Source organism: Aethalodelphis obliquidens, unplaced genomic scaffold, assembly GCF_003676395.1.
Source record: "Aethalodelphis obliquidens isolate GAN/ISIS:26980383/991018 unplaced genomic scaffold, ASM367639v1 scaffold51, whole genome shotgun sequence".
Taxonomy (NCBI): Eukaryota; Metazoa; Chordata; class Mammalia; order Artiodactyla; family Delphinidae; genus Aethalodelphis; species Aethalodelphis obliquidens.
In genome coordinates this window covers 10,097,645-10,113,253 of record NW_020837995.1, presented here as the reverse complement: position 1 = coordinate 10,113,253, position 15,609 = coordinate 10,097,645, and the positions used below count along the sequence as shown (strand labels likewise).

At 37.5% G+C, this 15,609-nt stretch overlaps 1 protein-coding gene across 4 annotated transcripts in view; it reads left to right on the top strand.

Annotated features, from left to right (window-relative positions):
* ZNF106 (zinc finger protein 106) overlaps positions 1 to 15,609 on the top strand; it is a 61,957-nt gene that overhangs the window by 27,568 nt on the left and 18,780 nt on the right. For 3 of the 4 annotated variants that reach the window (XM_027084009.1, XM_027084007.1, XM_027084008.1), the window contains 10 exons: positions 25 to 222; positions 3,486 to 5,657; positions 6,713 to 7,346; positions 8,494 to 8,563; positions 9,900 to 10,054; positions 10,138 to 10,198; positions 10,662 to 11,000; positions 12,985 to 13,765; positions 14,128 to 14,183; positions 15,277 to 15,422. In XM_027084009.1, the coding sequence (XP_026939810.1) occupies positions 25 to 222; positions 3,486 to 5,657; positions 6,713 to 7,346; positions 8,494 to 8,563; positions 9,900 to 10,054; positions 10,138 to 10,198; positions 10,662 to 11,000; positions 12,985 to 13,765; positions 14,128 to 14,183; positions 15,277 to 15,422 (4,612 nt within the window). The remainder of the gene's footprint in view (positions 1 to 24; positions 223 to 3,485; positions 5,658 to 6,712; positions 7,347 to 8,493; positions 8,564 to 9,899; positions 10,055 to 10,137; positions 10,199 to 10,661; positions 11,001 to 12,984; positions 13,766 to 14,127; positions 14,184 to 15,276; positions 15,423 to 15,609) is intronic. The other variant, XM_027084010.1, reaches the window with a different exon arrangement.

Genomic DNA, 15,609 nt, shown 5'->3' with positions numbered 1-15,609 from the left:
TCCCTCATCTGCCTCTTTCCCTAGGGACAGTAGTCATGAGTGCCGAGTGTGCGGGGTCACAGAAGTGGGTCTTTCTGCGTATGCAAAGCACATTTCTGGCCAATTGCACAAAGATAATGTTGATGCCCAGGAAAGAGAAGATGATGGAAAGGAAGAAGAAGAGGAAGATTATTTTGACAAGGAACTCGTTCAGTTAATAAAACAAAGGAAAGAACAAAGTCGGTAAGTAATAATTTTGATATTTTAAAAAGCCTATCTGAAACAGAATGTAGTAGAGAATACATTTTCCATTTACATTCTTTTCAGCCTATAGCATTCAGACTTATCTTTTTTTAAAATTAAATTTTGTTTTTCTATTGAAGTATAGTTGATTTACAAAGTTGTGCCACAGATTTATTTATCTTAATTATAAAGTTTACCTTGAAGTTGCTGTCTTATTTATAAAAGGCAATGGAATGCTTTCTTGAACTACTATATTAACTCCTTAAAAAAAACCCCAAAAACTCAGTATTGACCCTACCTAAAAGCTAGGCTATGTATCTGAATTTTACCATGTTGATAACTATGTTTAGAACTGTTTTTATTAGTTCCAAATTGTTTTGGATACCAATAAATTCTTATTTGGTATCCAGATTTTCTAGTGGAAAGGTATTAGTGAATAAGCTTCATTTGAATATGTTATATGGCATTTCTTATTTCATCCCTTAGGAAAAAATCGTTTTGCCTAATGTGAATTAACATGGTGCTTCTACCAAATTTGATTTATCCCTTTATTATTAATTTCTTCAGTAAATATTTATTGAATAAATCTATATTCTGTTGGACACTGTCAGGATCATTTCAGCAATAGGAGTTTTATAGCTTGTACTACATAATTTCATACCTACATCTATAATTCAGGTATTAGCATTTTGTATTTTAACATTACTGATTTGTGGTCTGAAGAGTTTAATTAATGAAGCAGAAAATTTCAGATATGAGTAAAAGAGATATAGAACCAGTTATGAGGTGGGGTAATTTTTTAAGTCCTAGAACATGATAAAAAACATTTCAAATTATAAAAATTTTAAAGATCCTTCTTGAATACTAGTTATCCCTGGTCTGTATTTCATTTTCAGTTAGAGGTTTAAATATAAAAAAGAAGCAGTTTTTTATTCTATATGCTAAAAGTTTTTTGAACAAGTCCTTGAAGGAGACTTTCTTAGTTTTAAAATGTCTGTAGCAACATGGTTCTTAAATTGTTTAGTTGCTTATCCTTCAAATGACATTCTCACTACTTTCAGTATAGCTGTAGTTTACTCTTGTTTTAGGGTGTTGGAGCCTCTAGGAGACTAACTTCTATTTTTGTTCTTACACTCTTGTGCCACTATTAGCTTATCTGTGTAAATGATTAAACATTAAGTCAGAGGGTAAAAGAGCTTCTCAGTAAATTAGACATTCATGTTGTAGATACTATTCTTTGATCATTTTTATATGCCTCTTTGGTGACCTATTTATAAAGTCATCTACTTATTTCTTCATGAGGTTTTTTTCTTTTTTCCTTCATGAGGTTTTTAGTTTATATTGTTCTTTCTGGGCTGTGGGTTTAGCTGCATGCTATTGTCCCCCTGACCTAGCCAATTCATGATGATCTAGGAATTTTACTTTGTGACTGACTTAAATTGCCCAATTCTCCTCATTTCTGGATGATAATTAGTAGAGCCAAGTCAGTGATCTCCTTGGATGTCATAAGTTTCATACTGCCTAGAAACAAAAAAACAATTTGGTTAATGGTGGTATAAAAATCTTCCAAGTATCTGTAGTAACACTTGTCAGTTGGGGATTTAGGGTCTCCTGTTTAGAAATAGTTGTAATTCATAATGTAAGTGGATGTTTGAACTTTTAGGTAAATTAACTTTTAATTCCGTCTTGTGAAAAAGGAGGAAATTCCAATTTGTGTCCAAAATCTTATAGACATTCGAAGCTTTTAAAGCCAGTTAAAGTCAATACTGAGTTTAAAATTAAGGAGGGAACCCAACTGCCGAAACTTTGAGATTTTTATTCTATCAAGGTCTAGTGGTTAAGAATGTGGGCTCTCAACAGACTTGTGGTTGCTAACGGGGAGGGGAGAGTGGGGGAGGGATGGACTGGGAGTTTGGGATTAGCAGATGCAAACTATTATATATAGAATGGATAAACAACAAGGTCGTACTGTATAGCGCAGGGAACTATATTCAGTATCCTGTGATAAACCATAATGGAAAAGAATATGAAAGAGAATGTATATATATATTTGTATATATATACATATATATGTATAACTGAATCACTTTGCTGTATAGTAGAAATTAACACAGAATTGTAAATCAACTACACTTCAATTTTAAAAAAAAGAGCTCTAGAGTCAGACACCAAGGTTCAAATCTCTGCCGTAACACTAACTGCTATCTTGCTCTAGGCAAGTTACTTAACCTCTCTAATCCTCAGTTTCCTTATCTAAAAAGTAGGAATAATGCTACTTGCTGCAGAGTTGTGAAAATTAAATGAGATAATCTGTGTAAAGTGATTAGCACTAAATGCCTTATGATAAGTAGGTACTCAATACATTTTAATTAGTATTATTCAATTTTTTGAGCACATACCACATGCTAAGCACTGAGCCAGGCATACTATAGGCGCTTTTTAGAGAAAAATGGTTTTACGCCTATTCCTGTGACGTTTGCTTAAATTTATTCACGTTTCTGTGAGCTCCTTGTCTAACATGAATAGTTGAAACAGCTGTAGCTTCTTTATAAAAACTGCTAGCTCATGGAGCTCCTTATAGCACTTACTGTGTGTGCTACTTGTTATGTGCTATTTTACTCCTGTTTGTGACCCTGCTTATTTCCTTAGCTAGATTATAAGCCCTTCAGGAAGAGGAACTATACATAAAAGTTTTCTTTTACCACTAACAGTCACTGAATGTGTACTTAATAATAAAGTGTTTATTAATGAAAGTGATTATGCATAGTAAAATCTTACCATTTAAAATAGGTTAAGAAACTGGGTTTTCAGAAAGAACCAACTATTGAAGAAATCATGGTATTAAGAGCAGGTGAATTTAAATTGTATTAACTATGATAACTAACCATAGCTACAAAATATACTTGTTCTTATTCTCAAAAAATTGTATAATATAAAAATAAGAATTGGATGATAGGGACAAAATCCCAGAATATGCCGAGAGAAACAGGAGCAGGAGAGGGAAGATAGTATAAATGTGTCAAGTTTTTAATATTTTGGGGGTGATAGGAGACACAAGATGTTAATTTCTAATCAATAAATAGTGAAATATAAGTTTATATCATTTAAAGATATGAAAGCATCTACTATTTGAAATAAAAGTAGTCTCTGTTACATATTCTAGGTAACAGAGGAGGAAGGCAGAGCGGAAGTTTGGTGGGTTATGCCTTTAGAGGGACCAGGAGAACTCTTTTAAGTCACTAATGAAAGACTTTTTTTTCCAGGCAAGATGAACCTTCCAATAGCAGCCAAGAAATAAACTCTGATGACAGGCGATCCCAACGGAGACGAGAAGACCGAATTCCTTACCAAGACAGAGAGAGCTACAGTCAGCCAGCATGGCATCATCGTGGACCTCCTCAGCGGGACCGGAAATGGGAGAAAGATGGCTATAATACTACTAGGAAAAACAGCTTCCCACATTCTTCGAGGAGTAGTAGTGGATCAAGAGGATGTTCTGGGTGGCATAAGGGTGTTGCAGGAGGCTCCTCAGCTTGGTTTCACGGCCATAGTAATTCTGGAGGTGGTTGGCATTCAAATAGTGGAATGGTAGATTGGAATCATAATGGTACAGGAAGGAATTCCAGTTGGCATTCTGAAGGAACAGGTGGCTTTTCCAGTCGGCATATGAACAGCAGTAACGGAAACTGGAAATCCAGTGTACGTAGCACAAATAGTTGGAATTACAGTGGCCCCGGAGACAAATTTCAACCAAGCAGAAACAGAAATTCTAACTGTCAAATGGAAGACGTGACTATGCTATGGAACAAGAAATCTAAGTCAAACAAATATAATCAAGAGAGATATAAGTGGCAGCGGCAAGAAAATGACAAAGTTGGTGCAGTCACCACATACAGAGGTCCTTCTGAAGGATTTACAAGTGATAAGTTTTCTTCAGAGGGCTTACTTGACTTCAATTTTGAGCATCTGGAAAGCCAAGCCACTAAACAAACAGATACCTTAGCTTCCAAAATTGGTGGGAAGAATGGCAGTGTGGCAAGGGAAAAGCTCCGTCGCTGGACTCCTTACCCTTCCCAGAAGACTCTGGATTTACAATCAGGAGTGAAAGAAGTCACTGGTAACAAGTTGGAAACGATAGATAATGATTTTAGCTTGATAACCACAGGAATACAAGAGCCCCAAACTGATGAAAGAAATAATTCTCCAACACTGAAAACGCAAAAAGAAACACATACTAGATCTCTTAATCACAAAGCCACTTCTGACTGCACTGCTTCCTATGAGGTAGCGAGAGAGGGCCCCATTGTAGAAAAACCTGAACAAGAGCATACCTTAAATAAGATGCCATTGCTAAAATCCCCACTCCTTCCAATTCCAATCACTAAATCAGCTCCTCAAAAGCAAGATTCAAAGAATCCCTCAAAAAACACCAAAACGAATTCTTTTTTTCCTGGAGAACACTCAAACCCCTTGAACAAACCCACAGTGGAAAATAATCAGGGTTCTTACATATCCAAATTGCGAAATTCAGGTCCTCGTGTTTTAAAAGGGCATAAAAGTACATTTGGAACTCACAGGGAACCTGATGAAAATTTAAGTGATACGTTGCAAAAAGCCAAAGATGTGCTAGAGTGTAATGAGTCATTGCAAAATCCACTTCTTAGCGCTTCTAAAAGGACCAGGAATTATGCAAAAGCAAGTAGGAATGTAGAAGAGTCTGAAAAAGGATCTTTGAAGATTGAGTTTCAAGTAGACGCATTAGAAGATGAAAGTGATGGAGAGATATCTGATGCAGAAAAGGATGGAACAAAAATTGGAACCCTGGGTTCTGCAACTACAGAAGTTTTATCCTGCAGTACTCATGCTGCTGATGAGAAAAGGGGGGATGAGCAAAACCTGAAAACATCTAGAAAACCATCCACTTCCCCATGTAACTCAACAGTTCACCAGAAAGAATCTGAGTTACAAATGACATCTGTAGCCAGCCCACACTCTGACTTACTGCTAGATTTGAAAACCTCTCTAGAAGATGCACAGGTTGATGACCCTGTTAAATCTCATGTATCTTATGAAACAGAAGGCTTTGAGACTACTAGCTTGGATGCTGAGCTTCAAAAAAACGATATAGGTCAGCCCTCAGGCCCTCTCCTGCCTGAACTAAGTAAGCTTGGCTTTCCTGCCTCACTCCAGAGAGATCTAACCCGTCACATTAGCTTGAAGAGCAAAACTGGAGCACACCTTCCTGAGCCAAACCTCAACAGTGCTCGCCGCATCCGCAATATCAGTGGTCATCGAAAGAGTGAGACAGAGAAGGAGTCTGGGCTCAAGCCAACCCTCCGGCAGATTCTAAATGCATCTCGGAGAAATGTCAACTGGGAACAGGTCATTCAGCAAGTAACCAAGAAAAAGCAAGAGCTAGGCAAAGGCTTACCCAGGTGTGTGCCTCTTTTCAGTATCCATTTCCCTTTTTTTCTTTTAAACTTACCCTTTGACTCTGGTCAAGAGAATTCTCCTTGTTAAATTTAATTAAATGTTTGCAAAAAATATACGTTGTAGATGTCTGGTTTAAATATCCAGGAGTGACTACTTGCCTATTCTATAACCAATGGAATAAAGTGTTTCCTAGCAGGGAATTCAGGTTAAAAAGAAGCACACCTACTTCTGAGAAATGAAGTAGGGACAAGGAAAAAACTTAGAAATCTAGCACTTTGGTGATAGGGGCCATAAAGTGACAGCATAAAAAAAGTCAATCTATAGCTCTGTGTCTATCTATAGATCTTAATGAGTGGTACAACTTTTAGGTATAACTGTTCTCATTACCTTTTACTTAGAACGTGTGGATGGTTATCCTTCTGTATTTGCTCTGGGCATTTGTATTTGTGATTGCAAAATACTTTCTCCTAAGTACTTGTGTCATAGTTTGGCTATTCATCTTATGTTGAGGCACTAAACTTTTCTGAATGGTAAAGCAGCATTCAGCATAGGTTTGCTACTTGAAAATCATCCTGCTTTATAATTACATAGCCCTCTAGGCTTAAATTTCTATCCTTGTCGAAATAACATACTTATTGTGCCCCCTTTTCTTTTCCTGTAACTTGTGAGTATCATTGAGATTATAAAGTTCTTAGCATGGTGTCTGCTGCTTGTAAATGCTTAATAAACATTTTTGTTTATTTTTTATTTGTTTGCTGTTAAAAATTACGTATTTATTATTGTTGATTTAGAGCTCCACATTAAATAAAACCCTCAGTTTTTATTCCCTCCTTTTGTATATAGCTGTATACAGATATCTAATTTGGTACTTGTTACATTATAATACTTACAATAGAGTTAACTTACTTTATGTTTAGAACTCTTAATGCTCCTTGCGGGCAGAAACCATCTATTTATATTTGTAACCTCAGTGCTTAACAGAGTCTGGCACATTAAGTGGTGCCCCCTCTCCCAACCATGTCTGATTAATTATTTTTCCTTTTCTTTCTTTCTCGAGGTTTGGCATCGAAATGGTGCCTCTAGTTCAAAATGAACAAGAGGTCTTGGATTTGGATGGGGAGCCTGATCTGTCCAGTCTAGAAGGATTCCAGTGGGAAGGTGTTTCCATTTCTTCATCCCCTGGGTTGGCAAGGAAGCGAAGCCTTTCAGAGAGCAGTGTGATCATGGACAGGGCTCCTTCTGTGTTTAGCTTCTTCAGTGAGGAAGCTACAGGCAAAGAAAATGAGCCCCAGCAGATTTTTTCACCTAATAACTCATTGAGGTCTGCACAGAGTCAAAAAACAACCATGGGCCTTAAGCAGGAAATGACACCTCTAGCTGCCTCCCTAAGAACAGGTGAAAGAGCTGAAAATGTTGCTACTCGAAGGCGACATAGTGCTCAATTATCATCTGACCATACGATACCTTTGATGCATTTGGCAAAAGACCTGCACAGCCAGGAGAGCTCTACAGCACTTTCAGAGAATCACAATGCCCAGGAGAGTAATGGAGAAGGAAACTCTTTATCATCAAATGCATCCTTAGCCCTTGCAATCTCCAGTTTGACAGATGCAGCCACAGACAGTAGCTGTACTTCTGGTGCTGAACAAAACGATGTCCAGAATATTAGAAAGAAACGAAGAGCCACTGGAGTGAGTATCATTCCTGTGCTTTTTGTAGAACATTTCATGTGGTGACTTGGCCTTAATTAGAGAGACTTAACTGTTTAATTTTTCTTGGGTATCTGGGGTTGTGGTTCTCCCTACTCTGGAATAAAAGATTTTGAAGCTGACTCTTACTTTCATATTCTTATCCTACTGGATTCTTTAACTGAGTAACTCTAGTAAGTTAGATGTAATTGAATATGAATGTATAGTACTAGGAAAATATGAAGTCATCTCTAAAACTAGTATCTAAGCCAATGATTCTTTGTATCACCTGACCAAGGAATGAGCCACACCTTCAGCTGTAACTTTATCTGTTTTCATGATGCATTCTGGACTGCTGAAGAAAGGTACTCTAGTGTTGCATTTGCAGGGCATGTGTGCTTGTCGGACCCAGGACTACTAGGCTTAACACTAAGGTAGTTTTATACTATGAGAGTACATCTATATGAACATAGTCTTAGTCTCTGTTATTCTATCTTTTGTACTTAAGTTACCCAGCCTGGTCTTTACTTCACTGATACTTCTCTTTTGGCACCTCTGATGTTAATATTGCCTAACCCTTTCAGGAACCCTTTCTGAAAAGAAAGAGTTGCTGGTGGTAATATAGTGTGGAATCTGTCACTGTGTGAAAATGGGCTGTTTCCTTTAATATTGGGACAATATAACAAAGTAGTTATTCCAACTCTGCTCCTTTGAGCTAGATGCTGTAGTGGATATTATTGGATGAGAGATTGTCTTATGACAAAGCTAATATCTTGGGGCTTGTCTCAGGCTGTTGAGTTTTTGGTTGTAAAGATTTTCTTGCTGAATTCTAAAGTAGAAACTATGAAATCAGATACATGTATTATTAGCTTTTACCAAGGTGATATGCTTTGCCTAAGCCCTGTGGGATTAGCATCCCTCTAGGTTGCTAGGGAGGTACTTGACCTTGGATTGTATTTTTTTTTAATCAGATACATTCATTCAACTAATATGAGTTCATACCATGTTCATGAGACTCCTACTGCCCTGTTAGAGATGGTAGCAATAATGAAGAATAATGTATGACTATCTTAGAACTGGTTCTTTTTTTCTCCTCCTGGATAAGGGCCTTTACATATTTAATATTATTCAATTTTCTTTATCTCCTTAGGATGGATCTTCTCCTGAACTCCCAAGTCTTGAGAGAAAAAATAAAAGAAGGAAAATTAAAGGAAAGAAAGGTATAGTATAGAATATTCTGGCAGAAAGAAATTGTTCTTACAGCAATTCAGCCTTTTTACAACTTGATACAGAGTGTAGCTTGTCAAACATGGAATGCCCATTTATTTATTTATTTATATTTGATATTTTTGTCATCTTGCTTAAGGGCATAGAAAAAGTTTGATTTCCTACTATATCCAGTTGCAGCTGTAGAAGAAATATATGATGCCACCTAGACCTGAAAGCTAAAGTTAATATATGTCTTGGACAAATTGAATTCAGTGTATAGCTAGAAAGTGTCACTGGGCCTTTTCAGTGGGGTGAAGAGGAATAGGACATTTAGTAAAAATTTTATCCCTCTTGGTCATTTATAGCCATTTCTCTCACTTTCCATTTTTGAGGCATCTTGGTTGCTTTTCTCATGTGAGTTAAGTAGAGAAGTTATTAGTGTGGCTCCCTGACTGATATGCTTCTATGACTCTTGCCTTACACTGACTCTAACACTGTTAGGGTATAAGGGCTAGTGCAGGAAGTGATCGGATGAACTTTCGGTGATTGGATGTGATAGATAAGGTGGGAGTCAAGGGTGACCTCATTTTCTGGCTGTGGCAATTGGGTGGATGATGGCGTTATTTGTAGAGCTAGAAAATTCCATGAGAGTTTCAGGTTGAGGGTAGAGGAAGATGGTGAGTTCCCTTTTGGATCCCTTGAGTTAAAGGACTTTAGAGACACCTAGGTAGAGGTATCAAGTTGGTAGTTGGATATGTGGGTCTGGAGTTTAGGGGAGAGGTCTTGGAGTATTGCATGGGAAAGAGGCAAACATAAAGATGACAAATACGTGCACATAGTAGAACATTTTATTTAAAGTAACTTAAGTGTACTGTTTCAAAGCTATATTTTCTTCAGGATGCCTTTTGTAATAAAGAGAACTACTTTAAATTAACAGACTGGAAAAATATGAATCGGGAAGAGAGTGCAAGCAGTTCAGGTTTGGGGCCCAATCTAAGCCAAAGCCTTGGGTGAAGAGGGTAGTAGATAAAGGAGCATGGGAAATGAAACCTACAAGAGTTGATTTGCCTGGGGCAGAGATTTTGCTTGGAAGGGTCATGGTGGAAGATGGTGATTTGGTAAATTGGTACCATGTGGTGGTACGCTTGAAACCCTGAGGCTTGGTTTCTGACAGCATCAGGCTTGACTACATGATTTGTAAAATTTGATGAGTCTCCTTCCAGTGACCTAGTGGGGAGAAAATAAAGGCCTGTCCTAGACAATTGATGCAGTTCCATCTTCTGAAGAACTGTATTATTAATGAGAAGTCTCCAGTATTAAACTGAACCTTATGGTTTCTTTTGACAGAACGTTCTCAGGTTGACCAGCTGCTGCACATTTCTTTAAGGGAGGAAGAACTAAGCAAATCATTGCAGTGCATGGATAACAACCTTCTGCAAGCCCGTGCAGCTCTTCAGACAGCTTATGTTGAAGTTCAGAGGCTACTTATGCTCAAGCAGCAGGTAGTAGCAGATGGAATGTCTAGTGAAAATGGATCATCTTGAAGTTGGATTTAAAAATGCTTAACAAAATACTTTATTTTTAGATAACTATGGAGATGAGTACCCTGAGGACCCATAGAATACAGATTCTACAGGGATTACAAGGTATTCAGAGAATCTGATGGATTGGACCCTCTGTAACTTGTTACTTTTTGGTTCTCTGTGGAGGGGAATTAAAATGTTATGAAAAAGTTAATATGATTTTTCTCGTGTCTCCTTGGTTTCATCCTTCTATAGAAAGGCCTGTGAGACTGTATATCCCCAAAATGCTTATGTTACAGAAAGAGTCCTGGGTTAGGAGTCCCAAGACTGGGGTTCACATTTTGGCTCTTCTTTTAGTACCGATGTGACTTTGGATAAGTCACTTAAAATCTGAAAAATTGGAATATTAATGCCTGTTCTTTGGTAGTTATATATATATAATATAATATAGCTTATATAATAATCTATTTTAAAGAATTATGAGGGTTTTTAAAATTCTCTTGTAATCTTTAAAAATACAAATTGGCTCAGAAATGAGTGGCTTTTCAGATAACATTTTTGCATTTGTGTATGTTTCCCATTCTAGAAACATATGAACCTTCTGAGCGTCCAGACCAGGTTCCCTGTAACCTTACACAAGAACAAAGGAACATTAGATCTCAAACATCTGCTGATGCCACACTGCTGCCTACTCCTTTTTTCCCGGTTTTCCTGGAGGCTTCATCTTCCCATGTGTCTCCGTCATCCACTGGAGCCCCTCTCCAAGGAATCACATCTACTTTCCAAGCCCATGGCAGTGTTCCTGCTCCAGACTCATCAGTTCAGATTAAACAAGAGCCCATGTCTCCTGAACAAGATGAGAATGTGAATGCTGTGTCACAAGGCTCTGCTTGCAATGTGTCCAAGGAATTACTGCAAGCTAATAGTATGTAAACTTTTCTCTGGGTTAAGGGCAACCCTGTAGTGGGTCTACGGCAATTTTATATCAGTGATGTAACATCATACTTGCCCATTAAAACTGAAGTTATTACAGTTTTTCTTGAAGTTTTCTTATTTAGGAAGATTATTTAAATATTGGTAACCTTTTTCTAATTTTCTCTAATGTAGGATTACTGAAGTGACTTTGGATTAGCACTTAACAGGTTTCATTTATTAGGATTGGTGCAGAATTATTTGGTTTTTGTGAGATAAATGGCATTGAAGTTGTTTAGTCAATTTTCTAGATAAGATATATCCTCTGAATTTCTCATTACTTAACTATCTTTATCATTTCAAGTACAAACTAGGGTTAATATAGACCTGAGGAGCAGGTGGCCATGATGAAAGGCAGAGGGCTCTGGGGTTTGGAATCATCTAATAGAAACTTGGGTGTTTTTGAGAAATAGCCAGGGTTTTTACTCTCTTCATAAAATAATTCTTACCTAGTTACCATTTGAGAATAACTTCCAAGCTATTTAAAATCTTATCTGAAGTTTGCATAACCACAGTGGTGCTACATTGAAAATTAAGTAAGAAGCAAACAGGGACTTCCCTGGTGGTCCAGTGGGTAAGACTCCACCCTCCCAATGTAAGGGACCCGGGTTTGATTCCTGGTTGGGGAACTAGATACCCCATGCATGCCGCAACTAAGAAGTCTGCATGCTGCAACTAAGAAGTCCGCATGCTGCAACTAAGAAGCCCGCATGCTGCAACTAAGAAGCCTGTGAGCTGCAACTAAAGATTCCACCTGCTGCAACTAAGACCCGACACAGCCTAAATAAACAAATAAATAATAAATAAATAAATATTAAAATGAAAGAAGCAAACTGATATTGTGTGATTTTTTTTTTTGAGCAAAAACAAAAAGTCTGAAGAATTATCCTACATTTTGCTATCTGTTGCAACACTAATCATTGATATCTACATCAAATGTATATTATCTTTCATAATGAATTATGTTATTTTTATATGGATACTATTTAGTATTTTTTAAAAACTAGTAGTATTTTTTTCAAAAATAGCTTGTATTTTATTTCCTTTTCTGATTGCAAAACTAATTCATGTTCATTGTAAAAAGTTGGGAAACTATAAAAATGTGTATTTGTTATTTTGTTATATATTTCAGTCTTTTAAAATTATAAATGTTCATGTGCTTACATGAGACTTTATACAAAGGACAAGTATAGTCTGTTATAACTTGATTTTTTTCCCACTTAATTATGATCATTTTCCTGTGTCATAAAAATAATTCATCTAAAACACTATTTTGCTAGTTGTATAATATTTCAGAAGTTGCATAATATGAATATACAATAATTTATATAATCTTTGAATATTTACGTTTTTTCCTTTTTTTGTATTCTGTATAACGCTGCATTGTATATGTCTTTGAGTATGCTGTGATTATTTCATCAGTTTAAATTTCTAGACATGAAATAACTAAGTCAAAGAAAATAGACATTTTAAGTCAGCTGACTTTTTAACTGCTAGTATGTAGCTAAATTGGATGATATACAGGTAAAATGCATAATGAAAACTTCTAAGAAATAAAGGTGAAAGCACTTTAGCTAAATAGATATTTGTGTCTACTAAGAATAAAACACATTGTTAAATATGTGGACATTTCAAACAAGAAAGAAAAAAGATCAATAGAAACAATCCCTGCCCATAAAAGGAGCTTTTGTAGGGTATAAGACATGCATGTAATTTGTGAAATTAATGCAAGGCAAAGTATATAAATACTGTAATAGAAATATGTGTAGGTTATGGGAAGCTGAGGGGTGAGATAACTAAACCATGACTGTTAAAGTTGTTAACATATCAAAATGTCATTATTTGGTAGAAGTTCAATCAGTGATAACTGTAGTTTATGACTACAAATACCAGACACAAAAACGATGGAATAATTCTTTTTTTCCTTCTCAATTCAGGAGAGATCAGTGACAGTAGTCCAGTTTATCCAGTTATCACTGCAGCATTGTCCTTATCAGAGCTAACAGAGAGATTCCATGAGCCTAGCCAAGAACTGAAGTTTTCTGTGGAGCAAGGAAATACCAGAAACAGAGGGAACAATCCCTCTTCCCAATCAGCTGGTCTTCCTAGCATAAATAAAGAAGGTGAAGAGCCAAACAGAGGCAACAGCGGGTCTGAAGCCTGTACCAGTTCTTTTCCAAGATTGTCCTTTGCTTCAGAAACCCCTTTAGAGAAAGAGCCCCACTCTCCAGCTGACCATCCAGAACAACAGGCAGAGTCCACTCTGACATCAGCTGAAGCTAGGGGGAACAAGAAAAAGAAGAAACTTAGGAAGAAGAAAACTCTGCGGGCTGCCCATGTTCCTGAGAACAGTGACACTGAACAGGATATATTTACTGCTAAACCTGTAAGGAAAGTAAAAACTGGAAAGTCCACTAAAGGGGGGAAAGTGACAACCTCCACCTGGGAAGATAGCAGAACTGGTCCAGAACAAGAGAGTGTCAGAGATGAACCAGATAGTGACTCGTCTCTGGAAGTCCTAGAAATTCCTAATCCTCAGTTAGAAGTGGTAGCCATTGATTCTTCTGAAACTGGAGAAGAGAAACCAGACAGCCCATCTAAAAAGGATATTCGTAACTCCACAGAGCTAAACTCATTAGAAACTTCTCGCTCTGGTTGTGATGAAGTTAGCTCTACCAGTGAGATTGGCACCCGTTATAAAGATGGCATCCCTGTAAGGTAAGGACACCGTGTTGGTCCAATCAGAACAGCTTTCACCATTCTATTCTTGAAAAATAGAACTTTTTGTTCTGAATCAGAATTTTTTTAAAGAGTCACATTTATAGAAAATCAGTAGGGATAATGGGTATGGAAGAATCAAACCTTAGCAATGGAGATTTTGTGTTTTCTCATTTGTGTTGTAAATATTTACTGTACTTTCATTTCCTTTCATATAGAAATTTCAGATGGAAAAACCGATCTCTTATATCATTGCTATTTTGTCCATTGTTTAGAACAATCTTTTGAGTCAGGAAAATATAAGTTTTACTGCCTGGCCTGTTCACACAGATGCTAAGAAGACTTTTGCTATTATTTTGTAGTGTGGCAGAAACTCAGACTGTGATCTCATCCATAAAAGGATCAAAGAACTCTTCAGGTATTTGGTTGTTCAGTTTTATTTAAATTAATCACAGGAAAAAAGTCTTGTAAATATTAGAGCCAGGGTTTAAATCTACTTAAATATGCTTATACAATAGGGGACAGGAACTGGGCTTGTTACCAAGAGGATTGCTTTGACCAGCAGTTATGGTATTCCTAAATCCTCAAATCCTGGCATTTCAGTTTCTTACTCCCATCTCTCTTACCTGGCTGTCTTACGTGTTCACCTAATTAGTATAGTTGGCCTTCTGTATCTTCGGTTCCGCATCTATGGCTTCAACTAACTGCAGATTGTGTAATATGCATTTATTGGAAAAAAAAAAACCTCGTGTATAAGTGGACCTGCACAATTCAAAGCATGTTGTTCAAGGGTCAGCTGTAAACAGGAGGATGTGTATAGGTTATATACAAATACTACACCGTTTTATTTAAGGGGCTTGAGCATCCGTGGATTTTGGTGTGTGTGGGGGTGGGGGAGTCCTGAAACCAGTCCCCTTTGGATACCAAGGGACAATTGTATTAAGGTTTTTTGGCTCTTGGGGGGATTTGCTTTGAGAAGGAACTACTTAAAAATAATGCCTTGGGCTTCCCTGGTGGTGCAGTGGTTGGGGGTCCGCATGCCGATGCAGGGGACACGGGTTTGTGCCCCGGTCCGGGAAGATCCCACATGCCGCGGAGCGGCTGGGCCCGTGAGCCATGGCCACTGGGCCTGCGCGTCCGGAGCCTGTACTCCGCAACGGGGGAGGCCACAACAGTGAGAGGCACGCGTACTGGAAAAAAATAATAATAATGCCTTACTCAACAAGATAACTGGCAGCAGAGGAAACTGGATGTGGAAAGATACTTGGTGCCTTATGGGTATCACTCAAAGCTCACTATATAAGTATCTTGTTCCGAAGTGAAAGGCCTTCCCTGCCTTTTTTTATTATGAAATCTTCATAATGAAGATCACGAATGAAAATGTGGTGTTTTGCTGGGGGAACTAGGCTTTAAGGAGAATCCAGAGACCACTTTTTCATAATGGTTTAAATTTTTTAGTATCTTTTGAGACACAGGCAGACACATCTCTGAAACATATTCTTGTTTTCTAGAAATATCTTCAGAGCCAGGAGATGATGATGAGCCCACAGAAGGGAGCTTTGAGGGGCACCAAGCTGCAGTGAATGCAATTCAGATATTTGGGAATTTACTGTATACCTGTTCAGCAGATAAAACTGTCCGAGTTTATAATCTCGTGGTAAGTTGATACAACAATTTGAATATTTTTGCTTGGTTGCAGGTTTTAGAAACTCCAAGTAGCTCTCTCTTAGACTAGGAGTTCATTTGCTGTCCAGAGATGGAGTGGGCTTTGGACCAACTTTAGATACAGTTGATCCAGCGGCTCAGTGGGGTCACTGGAGACTTAATTTCTTTCTTTATTTCCA